Here is a 20,020-nt window from a genome sequence, read left to right on the forward strand (position 1 = left end):
TTATCCACCATACATTTATGAATATGAGCATATTTACTTCATTATTTTTGAATTGAATGTCAGATTGTTTGAAATATATATATACTTTATTTTTTTTTTCTCGTCGCCCAAAAAAAACACAAGAAGAGAGAGGAATTGAAGTGGAGATATGAAGAGGGATACACTAAGTATGCATACACAAACATATTTCATTAATGAATCATTTTGATTATATTTAAGGATTAAAGACATAATTTTGATTTATCACTTAAACAACTCATTTGGCATATATATAAAATATAAAATAAACAAAAGCCATGATCTTCGGTACATATAATGTCTGTGGATACTCATACACAGAAATAATAGAGCTGCTGGCTGCTGCTGCTACTTTAAATTTTCTAATCTTATCTGTATCTTAATCGATTTATTTAAAGCTAATAATACAGAAGCACAATATAATAAACCCTAATTACATACTTAAGCTTCTCCTTAACACGCCAACAAGTCAACAACAGCAATCCCACACAGTAAACCCTAATAACTTCACAGAATCCGACAACAACACACGACGACGATATTCATACGATCGAAATCCACAATTAAACGCTAATCATAACACACATGTTTCAACCTGCAGACTCGCTGCAGAATAAATCCTTATTCACACCCAACAACGTAACAAATTTAAGAAACTTCAAACCCTAGATCCGATCCATCTTCCCTTAAACGCTTGTTCCACTATGTTAGATCTTGTCTCCAAACAAGTAGCCCAGAGATGAATCTCCTCCAGGCGCCGATTTCACCTTCGTCGACGGCCGATTCTATTTATTCCAAAAAAATAAAAAAATAAAATAAAAACGATAATATATATATACAGAGAGAGTGAAGTAAATATATTATTGTTGATGATGGCTTACAGCGATGGCGAAGTTTCCAGAATTCTGAGATAGGGTTCTTTCGAAGGTATTCCCGGGGGAGTTTGGCGGCGGCGGCGGCTTACTGACGGTGGTGTTGACAACGTCGGAATCAATCCCGTAGGGTGGTGCACAGATTGGAGAAGGCGGAGGCGTCTCATTTCTCTTGTTGTGCTTGTCGTTATCCGGCGGCGCGCCGCCGAAGAGATAGCCAAGTGAACTCTGACCGCCGCCATAGCTTCCTCCTCTATTCATGTTTGGAGATCTGTCCTTCGATCCAATTTTCAGCTAGAAAGACCTCATACAGTATAGATGAAGAGAGCTAAGCCATTTTTATATTATATAAGATGATGTGATTGAGCAACAACTATCCATCCATGGAATGTATAGAATAATCTCTGTTTTTGTATTTTTTTTCCTCATTCCAGTATCCAAACATTCCTCCTCTTCTCTCTTTCTTTTTCATTTATTTGTAATACAAATTCTACGTACATATATACAATGCAAAAACTAATGGGGTGTTTGGTAAATAGCGGTTAGCTAGTTCAGTTAGTGAGTTTGACTAGTTGATAGTATTAGCTCTTTGACGTTTGGTAAATTAGTTGTAAGCTACTTTGAGCAGCTTTTTGGAGCAATAAGTTTTGTAAAAAGCTAATTAATCGAACACTTATATTGGCTGTTAAACAACTAATAGTGGTAAAATAAATTAAAATTAGTTGATAAGCTAACTATGTTGCCAAACAATGGGTGTTTGGTTATTGGCTTATAAGCCAAATTTTAGCTTATTTGACCAAGTTTAGCTTTTTGACCAACCAATAAGCTATTTTGAAATGTTTGGTAAATGGCTTATTGGCCTTGGCTTATTGGGCCAATAAGCTGAAAATTGAAAAGCTAATGAATGTAGCTTTTTGTATTAGCTTGTTGGGAACAATGGGTATATTGACTATTTTATCCTTTGAAATCAATGTAATTTACTTTTAAATGAGTGGTGTGTTTGTTATTTTATAATAATAATAATAATAATAATAATAATAATAAACAGGTGATGGGTTTGTTATTTTTAATAATAATAATAATAATAATAATAGAAAATAAATACGTAATAAAAATTGTTTTAGAATACTCGTATAATTTAATAAGAGTTAAATAAACAAAAATAATTAACTTATGCCCTTCAAAAAAGTATAGATGATATCCAAATTTTATAATTATTTATTAATAATAGTTTATCTTCTTGTTATATTTAAAGGTTGAAAACTTGAAATAATACAATACACTCATACCCTTAAATGTCATTTTACATCCAATCAGCTACTAGTAAACAGTTAATTTACCAAACAGTTTTTTATAACCAGCTAATACAACCAGATGGTCAAACCAGTTAATGCAACCAGCCATCAACTACTAGCTAAACCAACCAGCTATCAGCCGTTTGCCAAACACCCCCAATATAATGTCAATATATGTATGTATGTATATGTGGGAGGGTTCAGGTAAAAACATCTCCTCCTTCAGTAAAAAGTATGGGTACATCCATACCCTCCATCTTGAAAAATCAAATGCTGGAATCTTATCATTACTAAAATTTCAAGTTTCGGTACCCTGTTAGAATCTACCTTGTTTTAATAAAATCTTCAATTATTAATGAATCCGTATGGACTACTAATATAAGATCAGTCCTCACTTTTTACTAAATAAAAATGTACCTGGCACATGTACACTCATCCCCAAGTACATTAATGTGACTTAGTGACCCATTGACTATATTTTGTGTTTTTAATCACAATCTAACACTTAAGAATCAATTAAACTATTCGTGTAGGTCCGTGTTAGCTAACCTTTTAACTGGGCTAGTGATTTGAAATCATTCCTAGGCCTTTAGGGCGGGCTCTCCTGTTCCCTATGACACCATTGACCTTTGTCAATCAAAGGCTGCTTTTGTGTCGTTGGTAGGTGTCTTTAACTTAAGTGCTAAACAGATGTTTAACGGTGTTGATGAGGATTAGATGTTGATTTGAAGAAATTATTAGTGAGTAGGTGGTTACTGAGGTTATAGGAGTGATTAACTTAGAAGCATAGATGAGGATTAGATGTTAGTTTGAAGAAATTATTAGTTAGGACTTAGGAGGTGGTAATTGAGGTTATAGGAGTGATTAACTTAGAAGTATAGCGCAACTGCTGGACCCAATGGGTGGACAATATCCCTAAATATGCGGGGGAGAAATGGCAGGGGCTTCTACAACAATTTTTATTTTCGACTAACCTAACTTATCTAGTGTCATCAAACACACTGAAAAGTTAATTAATTTTGCAAAGTTTTAACGTACAAAAATTCTCGAATATAACTTAGAAGTCTAAAATTATTGCGAGTTTTAGTTTGTTGAATATAACATTATATGGAGTAATAAATGACTTACCGAATATAACATTATATTGTGCTTTAAAATTAAAAATATTATATTGTGATTGAGCCAATAGTATTCAAAGAAAATATCATTTAGAAAAACTCGCTCAAATATGCTTTGACCCGAAACAAATTAAAATAGACCCCATTAAAAATTATACCATAAAATAATCTTTAAATTTCATTTTAAGTCAATTTTTAATCGATGAAAAATATAAAATTACAAGAATTAATAGTATTGTGCATCTATATTTAAGAAAATTGAATTGGACTCCCACAAAGGAGCTCTAGTAGTACTATATTAGATTGAATTTTACTACATGTACTCTTAAATTTTACTCCCTCACTTTTACTCCATGATGTGGCAAACAAGGATAATATATTTTCATCATAAATCCCAGAAAAAGTGTCTACATAAAAATTTGTGAGAGGAAGTAGAAGTTGGAAGTAAGAAATAAAGAGTACATGTAGTATTTTTCCATTTGATTTGGAATGCACGTGAAACATCTATGATTAGACATTTTCTCTCTGATCTAATGCTAATCAGCTAATGTTGGTAATGTTAGGTAGGTTGGTTGGTGCCAAATGAGCTCTAGTTATACGACGGTTTACTATGAATTAGAAGTGTTGGAAGACCATTTAGATAACATTCAACTCTTATTGATGGCTGACGCTTTTTTTTTTTTTTTAAATTTCTTTTGAGTACTATTGACTTTGTTAGTGTAATTTTATCACAATTTTTATAATTCTGATTTTGAGTTATGTTATTCTTTAATATAGGGAAAAAAGCATTCTTAAAAACCAAAAATAATTCAATCTTCTCCTCAATTTCGAGGTTGTTTATTATTATTATTATTATTATTATTATTATTATTATTATCTCAATTTTGTTGAACTAATTCTAAGCACACAGGACCTGCACCTAGAGTCTCTGCAAATGTAAATCACAATTCACATAATCAGCTCACCGATCATATCCTATTTTTTATGTGCGTACAAGGGATAATCCAATCTAAACCTTTCAGCATCTTTGGGTCATTTGTCCCATACATGTTTTCACTGGAATTCGAACGTCATATTGTTGCCTCTAGTCATGACCTTTATTATTATTATAATGAGTTAATTAATTTCATTTTTTTGTCCTGAATTTATAGGTAACAGTCCACTTTTAGTCCTTTTTTTTTTTTCAAAAACATCCTCCTTTAGTCATAGTATTATTGTGGCATGATCATTTTTTTGTCCTCTATCAACAAAATAGTTTAAATATCGTTAAATATAAGGGAATTTCGATATTCAATTATGATTTTTTTTCAACAAAATAAACATAAACAATATAGCGGTCAGGCGGCTCATCGTACTTTGTATTAAAAACTCAAAATGTCCTTGAATTGAACGGCATTTCAATAATTTTGTTGATGGAGGACAAAAAATAATAGTCATGCCACAATAATATTAGGACCAAATTAAAAGTGATGTTCAGATAAAAAATAACTAAGGGTGTGTTTGGTTCGCACATGGGAATCAAAATCGGTATGGGTATCAAATACTTGGTAAGGGTAATGGATTTTGGTGAAAGTATTTTGCATGTTTGGTAGTAGCTAGGGTGGAATGAGAATGATTATTAATAGTTGGGGAAGAAAGTAGGAAGGGAAATTAAATGAAACCCTTATTTAATAAGGGTATGGATTTTTCAATTAATGTGATATTTCAAACCCATAGTAGTATTCTAAAAACTTATCAACCAAACAATAACAATCACTTTGATACTCATACCTTATACCAAAACCCGTCAACCAACACACCCTAAAAGTAGACTGCCACCTACTCCCTTTGTCTCATTTCATCTGTCACACTTGCAGTTCGTTGGTAAAACCAACTCTTTCTTCTTTGTTTATTTTCTTTAATATTTTTTTTACTTATTTTTAAATTTGATATTTTGTGTTCAATAATACTTTTAGTGTAGTTTCTAAATATATAAATTTTGTATACTAATACTAAACTTAATAATTAATATTATAAGAAAGTGGATTAAAAATAACTTCAATCGAATCTCGTTAACTGAACTAGACACATAAAATGGGACGGAATATAAATCTAGGACTAAAAATAAAATTAACTATTATTATATAATCATGTGTTGTGTGTGTGTGTGTGTGTGTATATATATGAATCACTTTTAAGTTATACTTTATTTATTTAAATAATATAATATTCTTCTTCTTTTTTACATAACTTAATAGGCTAACACCCTAAGTCCCTACATGTTACTAAAAGAAGGGCTTGAATGTTGATAATGTTCCAACCTAACCCAATGACAAGAATTAGATAAGGTCGGTGTTCGCATCAATAGCTCAACTGGTTAAACAGATGAAATTTGTCAAAAGAAAAATTAATGATTGAGTCTTTTCAGTGGCAATGTGGGAACAACCTCTCAAATGATGGGCTCATTGTGTGCAGTGAGCAAAAGTTTAGCATGATCAATTGATTAGTTGAGTCATCATGACTTATCAATTTACAATCTTGAGATAAACATTGTTTAGGTAATGAAAAAGCTTCATTAAAACTTGTTTTTAATGATAGGGTAAAAGTTGATTGACTCAATTACCTCTTCATAGGCATGCTATAGGTTTATGGGCTGTAAAATATAATTTGACAAAATTAGAAAATGTGTGATTGTTAAAAAAAAAAATTAGATAAGGGCCATTAATTGTTTTCTTTTCTTTTGTTTTTTTTTTTAAGGTTGAGATAGAGAACGATGGACTAGAAAAGCTAACTAACAAAAAGGGAAATTTCGAGCATCGAGGTTATCCACCAGCTGTGCTGTTATTGATCTTAACAGTAAACACTTATGGCCTCACTCAGAATTAGACGTATAATCAACCCTATAATCCATTCATAGATTCCAGATTAAGTCGCATGCATGAATAACTTGTCACAAATAAAAAAACTTTAACACTTAAAATTTAATAAATCAAAATACTCTTGTACTTAACGTCATTTAAACGATTTTGTTGACAGAGTACCAAAAATATCCATGCCACAATAATATTAGAACAAAAAGAAAATGTTTTGAAAAATATGACTAAACTTGGATTGATACCAATAAATTTAAGATGAAAAATAGAATTAACTCTATTAAAATTTTCAAATTAAAATTTGTAACACTACTAAAATATTTATAATTTTTGAGAGTGAAAAAGAAAATTATAAATATTTTAGTAGTGTTACAAATTTTAATAGAGTTAATTCTATTTATAATTTTAAACAGTACAATTAATGAAATAAAAATAGTGTAATATCATTTCACATATGTCGTGGTAGTTTCAATGTCCCATGAGTCCATGAGACTTAGCTTCATTGTTATGTATACAAAGCTTATTAGCATGGTATAATTCTGGTGGCCGGAGAAGTTGGGAAGAGAGCTCAAAGATGGCTTGATTTCAAATGTGTTATTTAAAACCCATTTGATTTCTCTAATTCAAAAACATATTGGATAATGCCTTTTAAGTACGTAAAACGTCATTATAAATTTGCTTTAAAAATTCGTTTATTTTTAAGCAAATGAGAATTCTTTAGACAAATTGAAGGAAAGAAATACAAGAGTTGAAACAAGAGGTTTTTTTTTTTTTTTAAAACACAACGTATATATATAGTTCAGATAATTATTGTATCTAAACTATTATAGAGTATAACTCTAACACCTACTGATCTAACTTATCTTTAATTCTAGGCATCTAATTAAATAAGATATTGTGATATCCTTTTGCTTCTATTGTATTCTTATCATTACTTGCCACCCTTAAAAGTTAAAACCCCAACACATCCACTGTAGCCTACTCTAGCTTAGATGATTCTTATTCAAGAATCTTCTCAATAAGAGTACAAATAATATTACACCGTCTCTAATTCAAAATACATATTAGATTGATAACACCTTTCAAGTAAATACAAATTTTATAAACTTTTTTTTGAGTGATTGAACTTTTTTTTTTGGAGAACTGAGAACATTAAATAAAAAAGTCAAAACAATAAAAAATAATTATTTATTTGCACCTTCAACGTCTCTTACATTAGTTACAACATGCATATATAAATAATTTTGTCCGATCCAGAAGCATTATATATTCAATCCAGATTTCATTATTTGATTTACACAAAAATCTGTTCCTTACGTGAATTTGTGGGTGAAATTTGTCTTATAATCTTAACTGGTAAATGATTATAATGAAGTAAACTATCCTAGGTTACTTATAATTAATAATAAGTAATTGGCTCAAATTGATAATGTCATTAAGCTGCTCTCAATTAGATTTAAACTTAAAATCTTGTGATTATCAAACCAACAACTTGGTTATCTAAGTTAGATTTTTGAACTAGATTCCGTTGTATTTATATGATGATGTGCGTCACGATTTGAATGGATGAGTTCGATGTGAACTACCAATATAATGATCCTAATGGGTAGTGGAGTGAGTGGAAAGGTTGTGGACCGTAGCTTAGTTGGCTATCATTATCTGAATGCACTAAAACCGCCTCTTGTTTCACGGAACATATACTTAGTTGCCCCCTTAGCACGCAGGCCAACAATAAGTCATAACCACGACCTCCATAGAATTTTTTTCACTTAGGGTCATTTTAAAATTTTGAAAAATGTTTTTTAAAAAATATTTTTAAAAGTTACTCATTTTTCAAAAAATATTTTAATTTGTTGGTATTTGACTGAATCTCAGAAAATTATCTTATTTTTCTGTTTTACTAAAAGTTAAGAAATTGCATTATTTCTGTTTGGTTCATTTTCCTAAATTGTTATAACAATAACAATAACAACAACAACACCAATAATAATATGTGGAGATGGTGGGGTGGGGTTGTGTTGGTGGCAGTACGTGGTGGTGGTGGTGTTAGTTACGGTGGTGGTGATCAGGGCCGTTCCAAACATTTCATAGGCCCCGGGGCGAAATTAAAAAAAAGGGCCCTTATATGAAACAAACTAAGATTTAAATTTAATAATATTAAAAAATGATAATATCAAATAACATGAAATAATATTAGAAAATTTGCAACAATTTTTTAAATACAAAAATAATCATTACAAAAAATTTATACGTGCTTTACTCGATGCAAAATCATCGATAATTGCATCAAGATTAATATTTTCTAGCATATCCTTCTCAATACACATAATTGCCAAACCATTCAATCTTTCTTGTGACATTGAAGATCTTAAGTAGGTTTTCAATAATTCTCAAAAAAAAAAGTAGGTTTTCAATAAACTTACAATTTTATTTTATAAATAGAATTAAAACAAAAATAAAATTCCTAATTATTCAAACTCTTAAACATTAAAACAACAGTATAATTAGAATTTAGAATTGTATTAGGATTCCTAAACAACAGTACAACCTAATTTGCAATCAAAAACTAAATTCCTAATTTATGCAATCAAAATAAAATTCCTAATTATTCCAAACTCTTAAACATTAGAACAAGTCAACAATACATTATACATAATATAATATAATTAATATTAATAATTTAATATACATAATATGCATTCTGGCATTTTTGGGCAATTCGCCAAATCGCCAATAAGCAAATTCATAAAATAATTAAAATACTTAAATACCTTTGGCTTTCCAATTGCGAATTTGTGATTTGCGATTTTTGAATTGTGAATTGCGAAGGGCCGAACCATCGAAGACACTGCGAATTGCGAAGGGCCGAAGACAATTGCGAAGGCTGAAGGCATTGTGAATTTTGCGAAGGCTCGGTGTGACTTGTGAGTTGTAAGCGGTGGGTGTGCGGTTTATTAAAATCGAAAACGTCGCTTTCAGAAGTCAGCCAGTCTTCTCGAATATGACTTCCAAACAATTAACCGTATTTTTTTTTTAATATATACTAAGTATAATTGTATAAACTAATATATATCTATGGGCTCCCTTATAGAGATGGGCCCTGGGCAGGTGCCCACCCTGCACTTGCTCCAGGGCCGGCCCTGGTGGTGATGGCGGTGGCGCTGGGGGTGGTGGCAGGGGTGGCAGTGTGGTAGTGGTGGTGTTGGTGGTGGTATTGATGTAGTAGTAGTGGTGGTGGTAATAATAATAATCTAGAAACTAACTTTAAAATGAAGAGAGTGAAGAGAGAAATAAAAAATAAAGAAACTAGAAAAATGTCTTCCGACTAAAAAACTAGGAAGACATTTTTCGCCAAATTAGACCTTTTTTCGTTGACCAAAATGGATATTTTCTTTTGCAAGACTTCATTTTCCTTGACTACCCAAGCACTCAAAAATCCTAAAAATGACTTTCGAAAGTTATTTTTCAGGTTTCCAAACGAATAACACTTAAGTTGTGTTTCACTAGCTGAAAAATTAGTTACAATTTTTTTTGAATATCAGCTAAAAGTTGATGCTATTTATAAACTAGTTGATTTGATATTTTGATCATGTTTGGCAATAGCTATTAGCTAATTGTATTGGGTTGACAAGTTAGTAGTATTTGATATTGTTAAGAATAATGTTAATTAGATTTTGATGATATAAATTCTGGTAAAGTAGAGTTTCCAAATCTTCTATGAATATATTTCATATTTGACAGATCTTTGTTCTCAATCTAGTTAGTACATCTAAACCAAAAGATCCCAAATTCAGTGGATAATTGACAAGCAAAGTTCATCTCTAGTAGAAGTTACCTAGCAAATCTTACCATAATTAATTCTAGCAAATTCTGATAGAGCATGCATCCGGCATATCTTTCAACGTACATGATCAACATATTTATACAAGATTACCTTAAATCTTGTAATTCAAGCATTGAAGTCTTTCAATAGATGTTTTATCATATTATAGCAAGAACTATCTACGTCAAGTACGCCATACCCTCTCAAGGCAATAAATACAAGATTTACCAACAGAACTACATTTGGTATATTGATCTTAGTCCGATGAATAAAGAATGTCTTTTGAAAAAGATCTTTTGGCATAGATCTCAAGGACTCCTAACTTCAAGATACATACCTACAAATATACTTTTATGGACAAACTGTTTTTTTGTCTAAAAAGTAATGGGTGAAGTCTAAAGGTTGAGGAGATGAATTTTTGGCTCTTCACCTTTGTAAATAGAGCACCTCCTAGAGTTTAGAGAGTTACTGAAAAAGTTGACGAACTATTAAGTATTAATACCTATTTTAAGTAATATGAGCTTCCAAGAATAATTTAGATTTTGTCCAGCAGTCTATTAAGACACAACGACCCTTTTCTAATTAAAGGTAAAAATATTCTCTCAATTTAAGACAACTTGGTGGATAACCACTAGGGTAAATTGTTCAAAGAATAATTGCCAAGGAGTTTAGCAATTAACAAAGTTGGCTTGGCTCGGTTTGCATTTAGTGTGAAAGGCTACCATTCACCTATATTTATACAATACTAGTGAAAACCTTTTGTGTTAAGGAGTAGAGTTGCGTAAAGAATTACCAAATCACTAAAAAATATCATCTCAATTTCTCTATCCCTTACTCATTTAGTTAATTTGATTAAACCCAAGCGTACATGCACCATTTAATATCTTTGCAAACTATTCAAACAAGTTACAAATCAAATTTGGCAAGCATATTTGAACATTTTTTTGAAAACTCATATGATAAACATTAGTGAGTAAAAGTGAGGAAGTAAAATTTGACAGTATATATAGTAAAATTCGCACACACACAATATATAGAAAATGGGTGATTAGCAGGTATCTGATCACCCATTTTTAAGCACACAACATCTCCCACTACAATATCAAAGATTGAAATTGCTTGCCTGTACCCATCTCACTACCTTGACGTTGATGTTATTGCTTTCATTAGATAGCTTCAGAAACTGTATGCTTTGTTTGTAGTTACTGATGGAAGAAACTACGAGAACAAGAAAGATAGCCAGGATAGCTTCAGAAACGCATTTTTTAAAATTAATTTGTCTTGTTTTTTTTTATTATATTAGATCAATAGTTCAGACTTCACCCCATCTTTCACTCGGGAGAGTCTTCGCACGTGAACTGACATACATACATACATACATGTGTGTGTGTGTGTGTGTGTTGTGAGGGGGTGGGGGGGGGGGGTTCAACTCTAAGGGTGTGTTTGGAAAGCAGGAAAATGACTTCTAAAAAATGAGTCATTTTCCAAAAAATATTTTCATTTCCAGTGGTTGGTTTCATTCTAGAAAACTGTTTTGGTGTGTTTGGTTCATTTTTTTTGAAAATGAGCATAATTATTGTTTATAATTTTAAATATTTAAAATATACAATGGTGGTGAATGGGTGGGTGGTGGGGTAGCGAGTGGTGGTGGTGGGGTGGGTGGATGGTGGTTGGAGTGGTGGATGGTGGTGAGGGGTGTTGGTGGTGGAGGTGGGGTGGTGGGTGGTCAGTGGTCAGTGGTGGGGGTGGGTTGTGGCGGCGGGAATGATTGGCTGCTTCAAGGCTGCAAACGGAAAGTGACTTTAAAAAAAAAAGGGAAGTCATTTTTCGAAAAATCACCTCTATTTTTCGTTGACCACACTCCTATTTTCCATTGACTTCCAATCTCCTCATCTAGCCAAACAGTGGAAACCTGAAAAATGATTATCATTTTTCAGGTTTTCCAAACACACCCTATATGAATTTGATTTGTATCAAGTTGTCTTGCAACGTCTATTCCGGGTTCACAATATAATGTATTTTGTGGGCAAATTAACAGTATTATGTGGACCATAACAAAAAGTACATTTTTAATATATTAAAAATATATTATTTGTGTATTGAATGTACATTACACAAAATAATGTACTTTTAGTACTTAAATAATGTATTTTTCTTGAATACAATATACATTATTGAATTTACATTATTTGATAATATGGTCCACATAGAGCCAATCATTATTGTTTGGATCATGGTCCACATAGTTGTGTAGACTATACTATCAAATAATGTACATTCAATATAAAAATAATGTACTTTTAATATATTAAAAATGTATATTGTATATTTGTATTCAAATGATGTACATTATATTGTATAATGTACATTTAGTACACAAATAATATACATCTAGTATATTAAAAATATATTTTTTGTTATGATCCACACAGCACTATGTGGACCATAGTCTACACAATAATTTGCCGCTGTAATGATTGTGTTTTGTGAATATGGGCCTGTTTAAAGAGTAAAAGTCCAAAATGGAGTAAAGGCATATATTTATAAGAAATCCAGGTCCTAATCCAACGACCCAAAACCAAAAACCGATCCAAATGCCCGAACTTTCACGAACCTTCTCCTTGCACTACAAGGTTCTCTTCCATGTCTTCCGTCTATCACAGTTCACAACCTACGAAGAACTACAATTATGATCGCCGGGTATGTTCTGTTTCTCCTTTTTTTTTTTTTTTTTTTTTTTTTTTGTGTGTGTGTTAGATTCTTGTCTTTTCATCTAACCATGAGATAGAAAAAGCTCAAAAACAAAGGAAGACCGTGTGTTTATGATAATAAGAGTGACAATATTTTCTCAAGTAGAGAGGATGTTGTGGTTTGAATTGAATTGAATTTCTCAAATGTAGTGGAAGTTATTAACTTAAGTTTCTGATTTTCCCAATCCCATCCAGTGATCATAAAAAGCTAGCTGCCTGTTGTTAGCCATGCGTGAGCCTGCTCGTTTGTGGTTTGCTGTGGAGAAACTTAAATCAATTTATAAACCAAAAGGAAAATGGGGTATAATAAGTGCATAACTTTACCACTTGTTTCTATCAAGCCTTGTTAATTATTTACTTCAAATACATTCAAGAATTGATTTGAAAGTAATGTGATTTGGTACAGTTGGAACTATGACGCCTAGAAGACAAGTAAACGATGATGCCAGGGAAGGACAGATTGAGAAGGAAAATCATGACCCTGTTGTTGCTTTCAGCAGACCGCCACCACTTCCGCCTTTCATTGGACCTCTGGTTGCTCTTTCGTTGTTGCAATCATGGTCCAAACGGGATGGCAACGATGACTAAACAAGTGTACTAAATAGTTGTTGTGTCCTTATATGTTGTTAGGTATGGAATGCTATCTTAAAGTCGAGTTGGAAGCCTCAAAAGGTTTGTATTTTGATGTGAGATATGATAAATAAATAAGATATTGCAGCTCTGTCTGTGTCGTCTTTTACTTGCTGAAAATCTTTACAATGAATTGCACTACCTTGAATGCGAGGTTCAGAAAGGTAGCAGTAAGTTTCATGAGTTTGATGTACCACGAGACAACCGGGCTTAGCATAGGCCCTAAAACCGTCTTGTATATATTTAGTAACAGCTGAAACATAACATAAGGGCTCCTTAGGAATTCTGCATGAAAACATATGCTGTCAGTATGCCTTTTCATTCTAGAAATGAGTTGCGAGGCGATAAACACATAAGAGGAATTGACTTACTCTCAGTAGCCTCCGGGAATGCATCAAAAAGCGAAGTTATGGCCTTGAACATAGTCTGTTTTGTCAAGTGACAGTATGAATTGCATTTGAGAATATACGAGAAAAATACTCTTCAATGAAACAAGTATACTAATCTTCAGAGTTTTCAGGAATGTTAGAATCGGTGACCATACCAGAGCTAAGCCTCCTGGTTTCACTGGTGATTCGATGATAACTTGAGCTTTCCTGTTTTTAATGCCGAGGAATTATATTAGTTGGTATAGTGATCAAAATTGAGTGAATCAAATTCAGAATTTGTTTGGTAGCATAGGTTTTACTTAATGACGAGCCGTTCTCCTTCTCTTGATAATTCATAGTAGCTGCAACCTCTAGTGAAAGGAACCTGCTTCTTCTTCCATTCTGCAATTACAATTGTAGCATTGAATTTTTATTTTTTCTTGCAATTAAATTACTCTGCATCTTAGGGTTCTTGTCTTTTGTTAGAAATATGATTAGAGTGAGTTGAATTACCTAAATGCCAGTTTACAACAGCTGTTTGGTCCACCCCTTCACAAATATGATCTATACTGAATTCCATGTTGTGACCCATACATGTGGTTAACTGCTCGAGAAAACGTAAAGATTCCTGCAGCAATTCGTGAAGGGGAGGGAGATCAGACATTGCATACTAGGAAACGAAACGAGGAACAAACAAAAACAACAGACCTTTTTCCCTTGGAATGGCGCGGGGAAGGAGAAGTCATCAAAGAAACAATCTTCAGACAAGAGTGCTTTGAGGCTCTTCAAGTCCTTTGTGTTGATGCTGGAGTAGAAAGCCCTGATTGTCTGCAATGAAGAATCCGGACCGACATTTCCAGTGCCAGAATTGCTAATGGCTGATGTTACTACCGGGGGGCGCAAAGGTACGTTCTTGATCATCCCTCGTCTCTTGAATGCTTGTGCAGGAAGCTTCATCTCGGCCCGGCATGGTTTCAGTGGTGGGGATAGCGGAGGGCAATGGCTTCCCCGAGCTTTGGGGCGTAACGTTAGCTGTATAGCATGGCCTGAAAGCGCCATGACAGTAATAGCCTTCCTGCAAACATGTCCATTTAAGGGATTGGATTGATGGAAGGAAGCATAATTCATAAGGTTTTGGTGAGTTTATGTGATATATGCCTTGCTTCAGAAAAGAAACAATTATTTTTAGGATGATTTGGCTGTGTCTTAGGCTCCAATTAAAGAACCTTTTATGGAAGCTCTTGAAACCTTTACAGTTATGTTCTGTTTCCTTTTCTTCTTTTTTTTTTTTTACGAAAAAATATGTTGAAAAGAATAGACTGAATATCTTGACAGAAGAAAAGAATGAGTATAAGCAATATCAAACTCTCTTAGAATTATTCCCAAGAATAAAATAAGTCAAATCAGACTACAAAATAATCTCTATTTTTATGAATGACAAATCTCTTCTTCATTATGTTTTGTGTGTCTGATTCAATTAATTGGACTTAATTTCAATTATTTATAATTATATTTTTTTTAATAATATTTAGTTTAGATCATGTTTTTTTATCCTTGATCTGAAAAAAATTGCAATATGATGACTAGGGACGAAGTTTAGATAATTCAAAAATATTAAAATTTTAAAATTTGATACAAATATATGATCTTTTCCTTATGAAAGGTTAAAAAAGAACAATAAAATAAAGCTAAGTTTAAATGAGTTCAAAAAATAAAGTCCCTCTCCTCTGGTGAAGCGTTAGAAAAGTTAAAATAGAGGAGATTATAATTGATGAGGTTTGAAAATAAAGGGGACTGTTTTTGTGGAGGTATAATCTCAGAACATATAGCATAAAATTTTAAAAAATAATTGACTAAGCTGCATAGACATTTAATAATTTACATATGCATTTTATTTTTATACATAAGTTATACTATTATATATGTATATATGCATACATATATATAAGTGGTGGAGTGGGATGAGAGGGGTAGCTGTGCTCCCATTGCCCCTCTTGATTCGCCATTGATGACACTCTTTTCTTTACGATGAGAACAATTATGTTTGTATTAGAGTTCACAAAATATAACTGTAGGAATACAAGAGTATATATACAAGAGAATCATAAGTAAACTAGGACTGAGAATCATAAGTAAAACTAGGACTGAGACTTATAGTATGACTCTATTATGTAGAGTCCTAATACTCCCCCTCAAGCGGATGGTACGGAAGTAACCTGTAGCTTGTCACGTAAGAAGCAGAACCGGGGACCTGCGAGTGACTTGGTGAAAATATCAGCTAGCTGATCCTTAGTAGAAATAAAGTGCACCTGAATGTCTCCTGCAGCCACTCTGTCTCTCACAAAGTGATAATCAATTTCGACATGCTTTGTGCGAGCATGAAAAATAGGATTAGCACACATATAAGTAGCTCCAAGATTGTCACACCAAAGTTTGGGCACTGGAAGAGGTGAAATTCCTATTTCTCGCAGCAAAGAGAGGATCCACAGAACTTCAGCACATACATCTGCAAGAGCCTTGTACTCTGCTTCAGTAGAAGATCGAGCAACAGTCCTTTGTTTCTTGCATACCCAGGACACTAGATTGGTTCCAAGAAACACAGCATGCCCACTAGTAGACTTTCTATCCGTAGGACAACCAGTCCAGTCAGAATCCGAGAATGCATGAAGCTCACCTGAACTTGACTTTCTCAATCGCAGACCCAAAGACATAGTTTCTTTAACATACCTTAACACACGTTTCAGTTGTTCCCAGTGTGCAGTGGTTGGAGCATGCATGTGCTGACAAAGCAGATTAACTGCAAAGGATAAATCTGGTCTCGTGATAGTTAGGTACTGTAGTGCACCTGCAATGCTCCGGTATTGCGTGGGATCATCATATGGATCTATACAGGTAGATATTGTCTTTGAAGTCGTAGTAGGTGTAGACACAGGTTTGCAGTCTGTCATACCAGCTCGTTTAAGTATGTCAGTCATATACCTGCGCTACCTGCGCTGAGAAAGCAACACTCCATCTGCACACTTGACTGTTTCAATCCCAAGGAAAAACCCAGGCTCACCAAGATCTCTAATCTTGAAAGTACTAGAGAGCTTGGAGAGCAAAGCCTCCAATGCACCATGCTCATTGCTCATAACAAGAATATCATCCACATAAACAAGCAGGTAAACAGTAGCCGATCCACGAGAATAATAAAATAACGAAACATCAGTTTTAGAGGCATTAAAACCAGCAGATAACAGAAAAGTGTGCAAACGAGTGAACCAAGCCCGGGGAGCCTGCTTCAAACCATACAGGGAGCGTTTCAACAAGCAAACATGATCAGGGTGCTGAGAATCAACATACCCCGGAGGCTGACGCATGTAAACAGTTTCTGTAAGATTACCATTAAGGAATGCATTATGCACATCCAATTGCCTGACTAGCCAACCAGAAGAAAGAGCAAGAGAGAGCAACAACCTGACTGTAGTAGGTTTAACCACCGGGCTAAAAGTGTCAAAGAAATCTTGACCCGGGACCTGATTAAACCCTTTAGCCACGAGCCTGGCCTTGTAGCGCTCAACAGATCCATCAGCCTTCCTTTTCGTGCGAAACACCCACTTGCAGCCAATAATATTCATAGACGCAGTGGGAGGAACCAAGCACCATGTCTGATTCTGCAACAAGGCATTGAACTCCCATTATTAGGACTCTACATAATAGAGTCATACTATAAGTCTCAGTCCTAGTTTACTTATGATTCTCAGTCCTTTACTTATGATTCTCTTGTATATATACTCTTGTATTCCTACAGTTATATTTTGTGAACTCTAATACAAACATAATTGTTCTCATCTGGTATCAGTCGCTAGGGTTTCGTTCTTGTTCCCATGGCTACGAATGACGGCTCTGCCTCTGAGCGGACCGTTTCAGATGTTGCTGTGAGTTCTGCGGCGCCGGCTCCCGTGTCGTCGCTCTCTTCTGCTCATCACTACATTAGCATCAAACTCAACCACCGCAATTTTTTGTTTTGGCGTACTCAGGTTCTCCCGTTTCTACGTGGCCATGATCTCATTGATCTTGTTGATGGATCGTGTCCTTGCCCGGAGGAGTTCCTCCCTGCCGTGTCTGCTGCTACCTCGTCCGCTGCTGCTGCCCGCGTTCGGAATCCGGCGTTTGTTGCGTGGTCTCGCCGTGATCAAGGGTTGCTGTCTCTCCTGGTTTCTTCGCTGTCCGAGGAGGTGCTCTCCATCGCCGTCGGCTGTCGGACATCGAAGGAGTTGGGATGCCATTGAGCAGTCCCTCGCTTCCGCCTCTCAATCCCGCCAACTTCACTTGCTTAGCCAACTCCATGGTCTCCGGCAAGGAGATTCGTCGACGGCAGAGTATCTCGGGCGAGCTCGGCTTATTGTTGAAGATTTAGCTCTCGCCGGCCGGAAGGTAACGCTGGAAGAACAGAACCTGTACGTGTTCCGCGGCCTTCGACCGGAGTTCAAGGGTGTCACCTCTTCGCTGGCGGTTCGAGGACATCCGGTGACGCTCCTTGAGCTTGCTGACTTGCTGGGCGCGCAAGACTTCATCGCCGGTGATGATTACGCATTGCCTGGAGGTGCTGCACCGGCGGCTTTCGCTGCTCAGGGAGGTCGGCAGTCACGTGGCGGTGGGAGGCCGTGGCAGAGGCTCTTCCATCCAGTGTCAAATTTGCGGTTCATTTGGTCACTCGGCTTTGTCTTGTTACAAGTTGCCTTATGTTGTTTCTCCGCAAGCGAATTTTATTCATCAGGGTGATTCGGCGAATAACGTGACTGCTCATACCTGGTTGCCTGACACTGGTGCAACACATCATGCCACACCTGATATAGCTGCCCTCTCTACTTCTGAAGAATATGGTGGTAACGACACTTTACGTGTTGGTGACGGTACGCCTTTACTTATTAGTAACGTGGGTCATGCTTCTATTTCTACGCCTTCTAGGTCTCTTAAGTTGTCTCATATTTTACATGTTCCCCGTCTTTCTGCCTCTTTATTATCCGTTCAGCGCTTTGCGTCGGATAATCAGGTGTTTTTTGAGTTTCACCCTTCCTTCTTTGTTGTGAAGGATATTCGGACCAAGGAAATTCTTTTGCGGGGCAATAGTTCCGGTGGGCTCTATACCTTGCCGGTTCCTTCTGGTTCACCTTCCGCGTTTATTTCTGCTCGTGCTTCGGCGTCTACGTGGCATGATCGTTTGGGTCATCCGCATCAGCGTGTTTTACATCGAGTCTTGGAGTCTTGTTCTGTTAGTGAGTCGAATAAGACTTCTCATACTGTGTGTTCTGCGTGTCAAATGGGTAAATCTGCACGTTTCCCATTGCCACGTGTTGTCTCTGTTAGTTCGAATGTGCTAGATTTAGTTTATACGGACATTTGGGGCCCTGCTCCTGTACTCTCTTCTGAGGGTTATCGTTATTTTGTTTTATTTGTGGATGACTTTTCTCGTTATACTTGGTATTTTCCTATGAAATTAAAGTCAGATATATATTCTGTTTTTGAGCGTTTTCGATGTTTAGTTGAACGTGCCTTCAATCGTAAAATCAAAGCTGTTCAATCTGATTTAGGGGCTGAGTATAAAAAGTTACATTCTGTTTTTGTTCAGCTTGGTATTAGTCACATGCAATCTTGTGCGTACACACACGAACAGAATGGTCGTGTGGAACGGAAGCACAGGCATGTGGTTGAAACCGGGCTAGCACTTATGGCTCGTGCCTTTGTGCCGTCTCGGTTCTGGCATTTTGCTTTTGAGGCTGCTGTTTTCCTTATTAACAAAATGCCCTCGCATACTCTCCATAACTCTAGTCCTCATGTCTTAGTGCACAGANTATGATGGCTGAGATCTGTGCACTAAGACATGAGGACTAGAGTTATGGAGAGTATGCGAGGGCATTTTGTTAATAAGGAAAACAGCAGCCTCAAAAGCAAAATGCCAGAACCGAGACGGCACAAAGGCACGAGCCATAAGTGCTAGCCCGGTTTCAACCACATGCCTGTGCTTCCGTTCCACACGACCATTCTGTTCGTGTGTGTACGCACAAGATTGCATGTGACTAATACCAAGCTGAACAAAAACAGAATGTAACTTTTTATACTCAGCCCCTAAATCAGATTGAACAGCTTTGATTTTACGATTGAAGGCACGTTCAACTAAACATCGAAAACGCTCAAAAACAGAATATATATCTGACTTTAATTTCATAGGAAAATACCAAGTATAACGAGAAAAGTCATCCACAAATAAAACAAAATAACGATAACCCTCAGAAGAGAGTACAGGAGCAGGGC

The 20,020-nt window shown here is 35.1% G+C and overlaps 2 protein-coding genes across 2 annotated transcripts; both read right to left on the bottom strand.

The window, feature by feature from the left end:
- Positions 1–239: 239 nt before the first annotated feature.
- On the bottom strand, positions 240–1,238 carry LOC116000305 (protein SPIRAL1-like 5). The gene is made up of 2 exons (XM_031240377.1): positions 900–1,238; positions 240–803 (listed from the first exon to the last, which is right to left on the bottom strand). The coding sequence occupies exons 1-2, from the start codon at positions 1,149–1,151 to the stop codon at positions 726–728; spliced, it is 330 nt and encodes a 109-aa protein (XP_031096237.1). The 5' UTR covers positions 1,152–1,238; the 3' UTR covers positions 240–725.
- Positions 1,239–13,025: 11,787 nt separating this feature from the next.
- Positions 13,026–14,902, bottom strand: LOC116000295. The gene is made up of 6 exons (XM_031240364.1): positions 14,435–14,902; positions 14,240–14,354; positions 14,047–14,128; positions 13,903–13,954; positions 13,730–13,784; positions 13,026–13,643 (listed from the first exon to the last, which is right to left on the bottom strand). The coding sequence occupies exons 1-6, from the start codon at positions 14,852–14,854 to the stop codon at positions 13,465–13,467; spliced, it is 903 nt and encodes a 300-aa protein (XP_031096224.1). The 5' UTR covers positions 14,855–14,902; the 3' UTR covers positions 13,026–13,464.
- Between the last annotated feature and the right edge of the window lie 5,118 nt (positions 14,903–20,020).

This window comes from Ipomoea triloba, chromosome 12, assembly GCF_003576645.1.
Source record: "Ipomoea triloba cultivar NCNSP0323 chromosome 12, ASM357664v1".
In the NCBI taxonomy this organism is placed as follows: domain Eukaryota; kingdom Viridiplantae; phylum Streptophyta; class Magnoliopsida; order Solanales; family Convolvulaceae; genus Ipomoea; species Ipomoea triloba.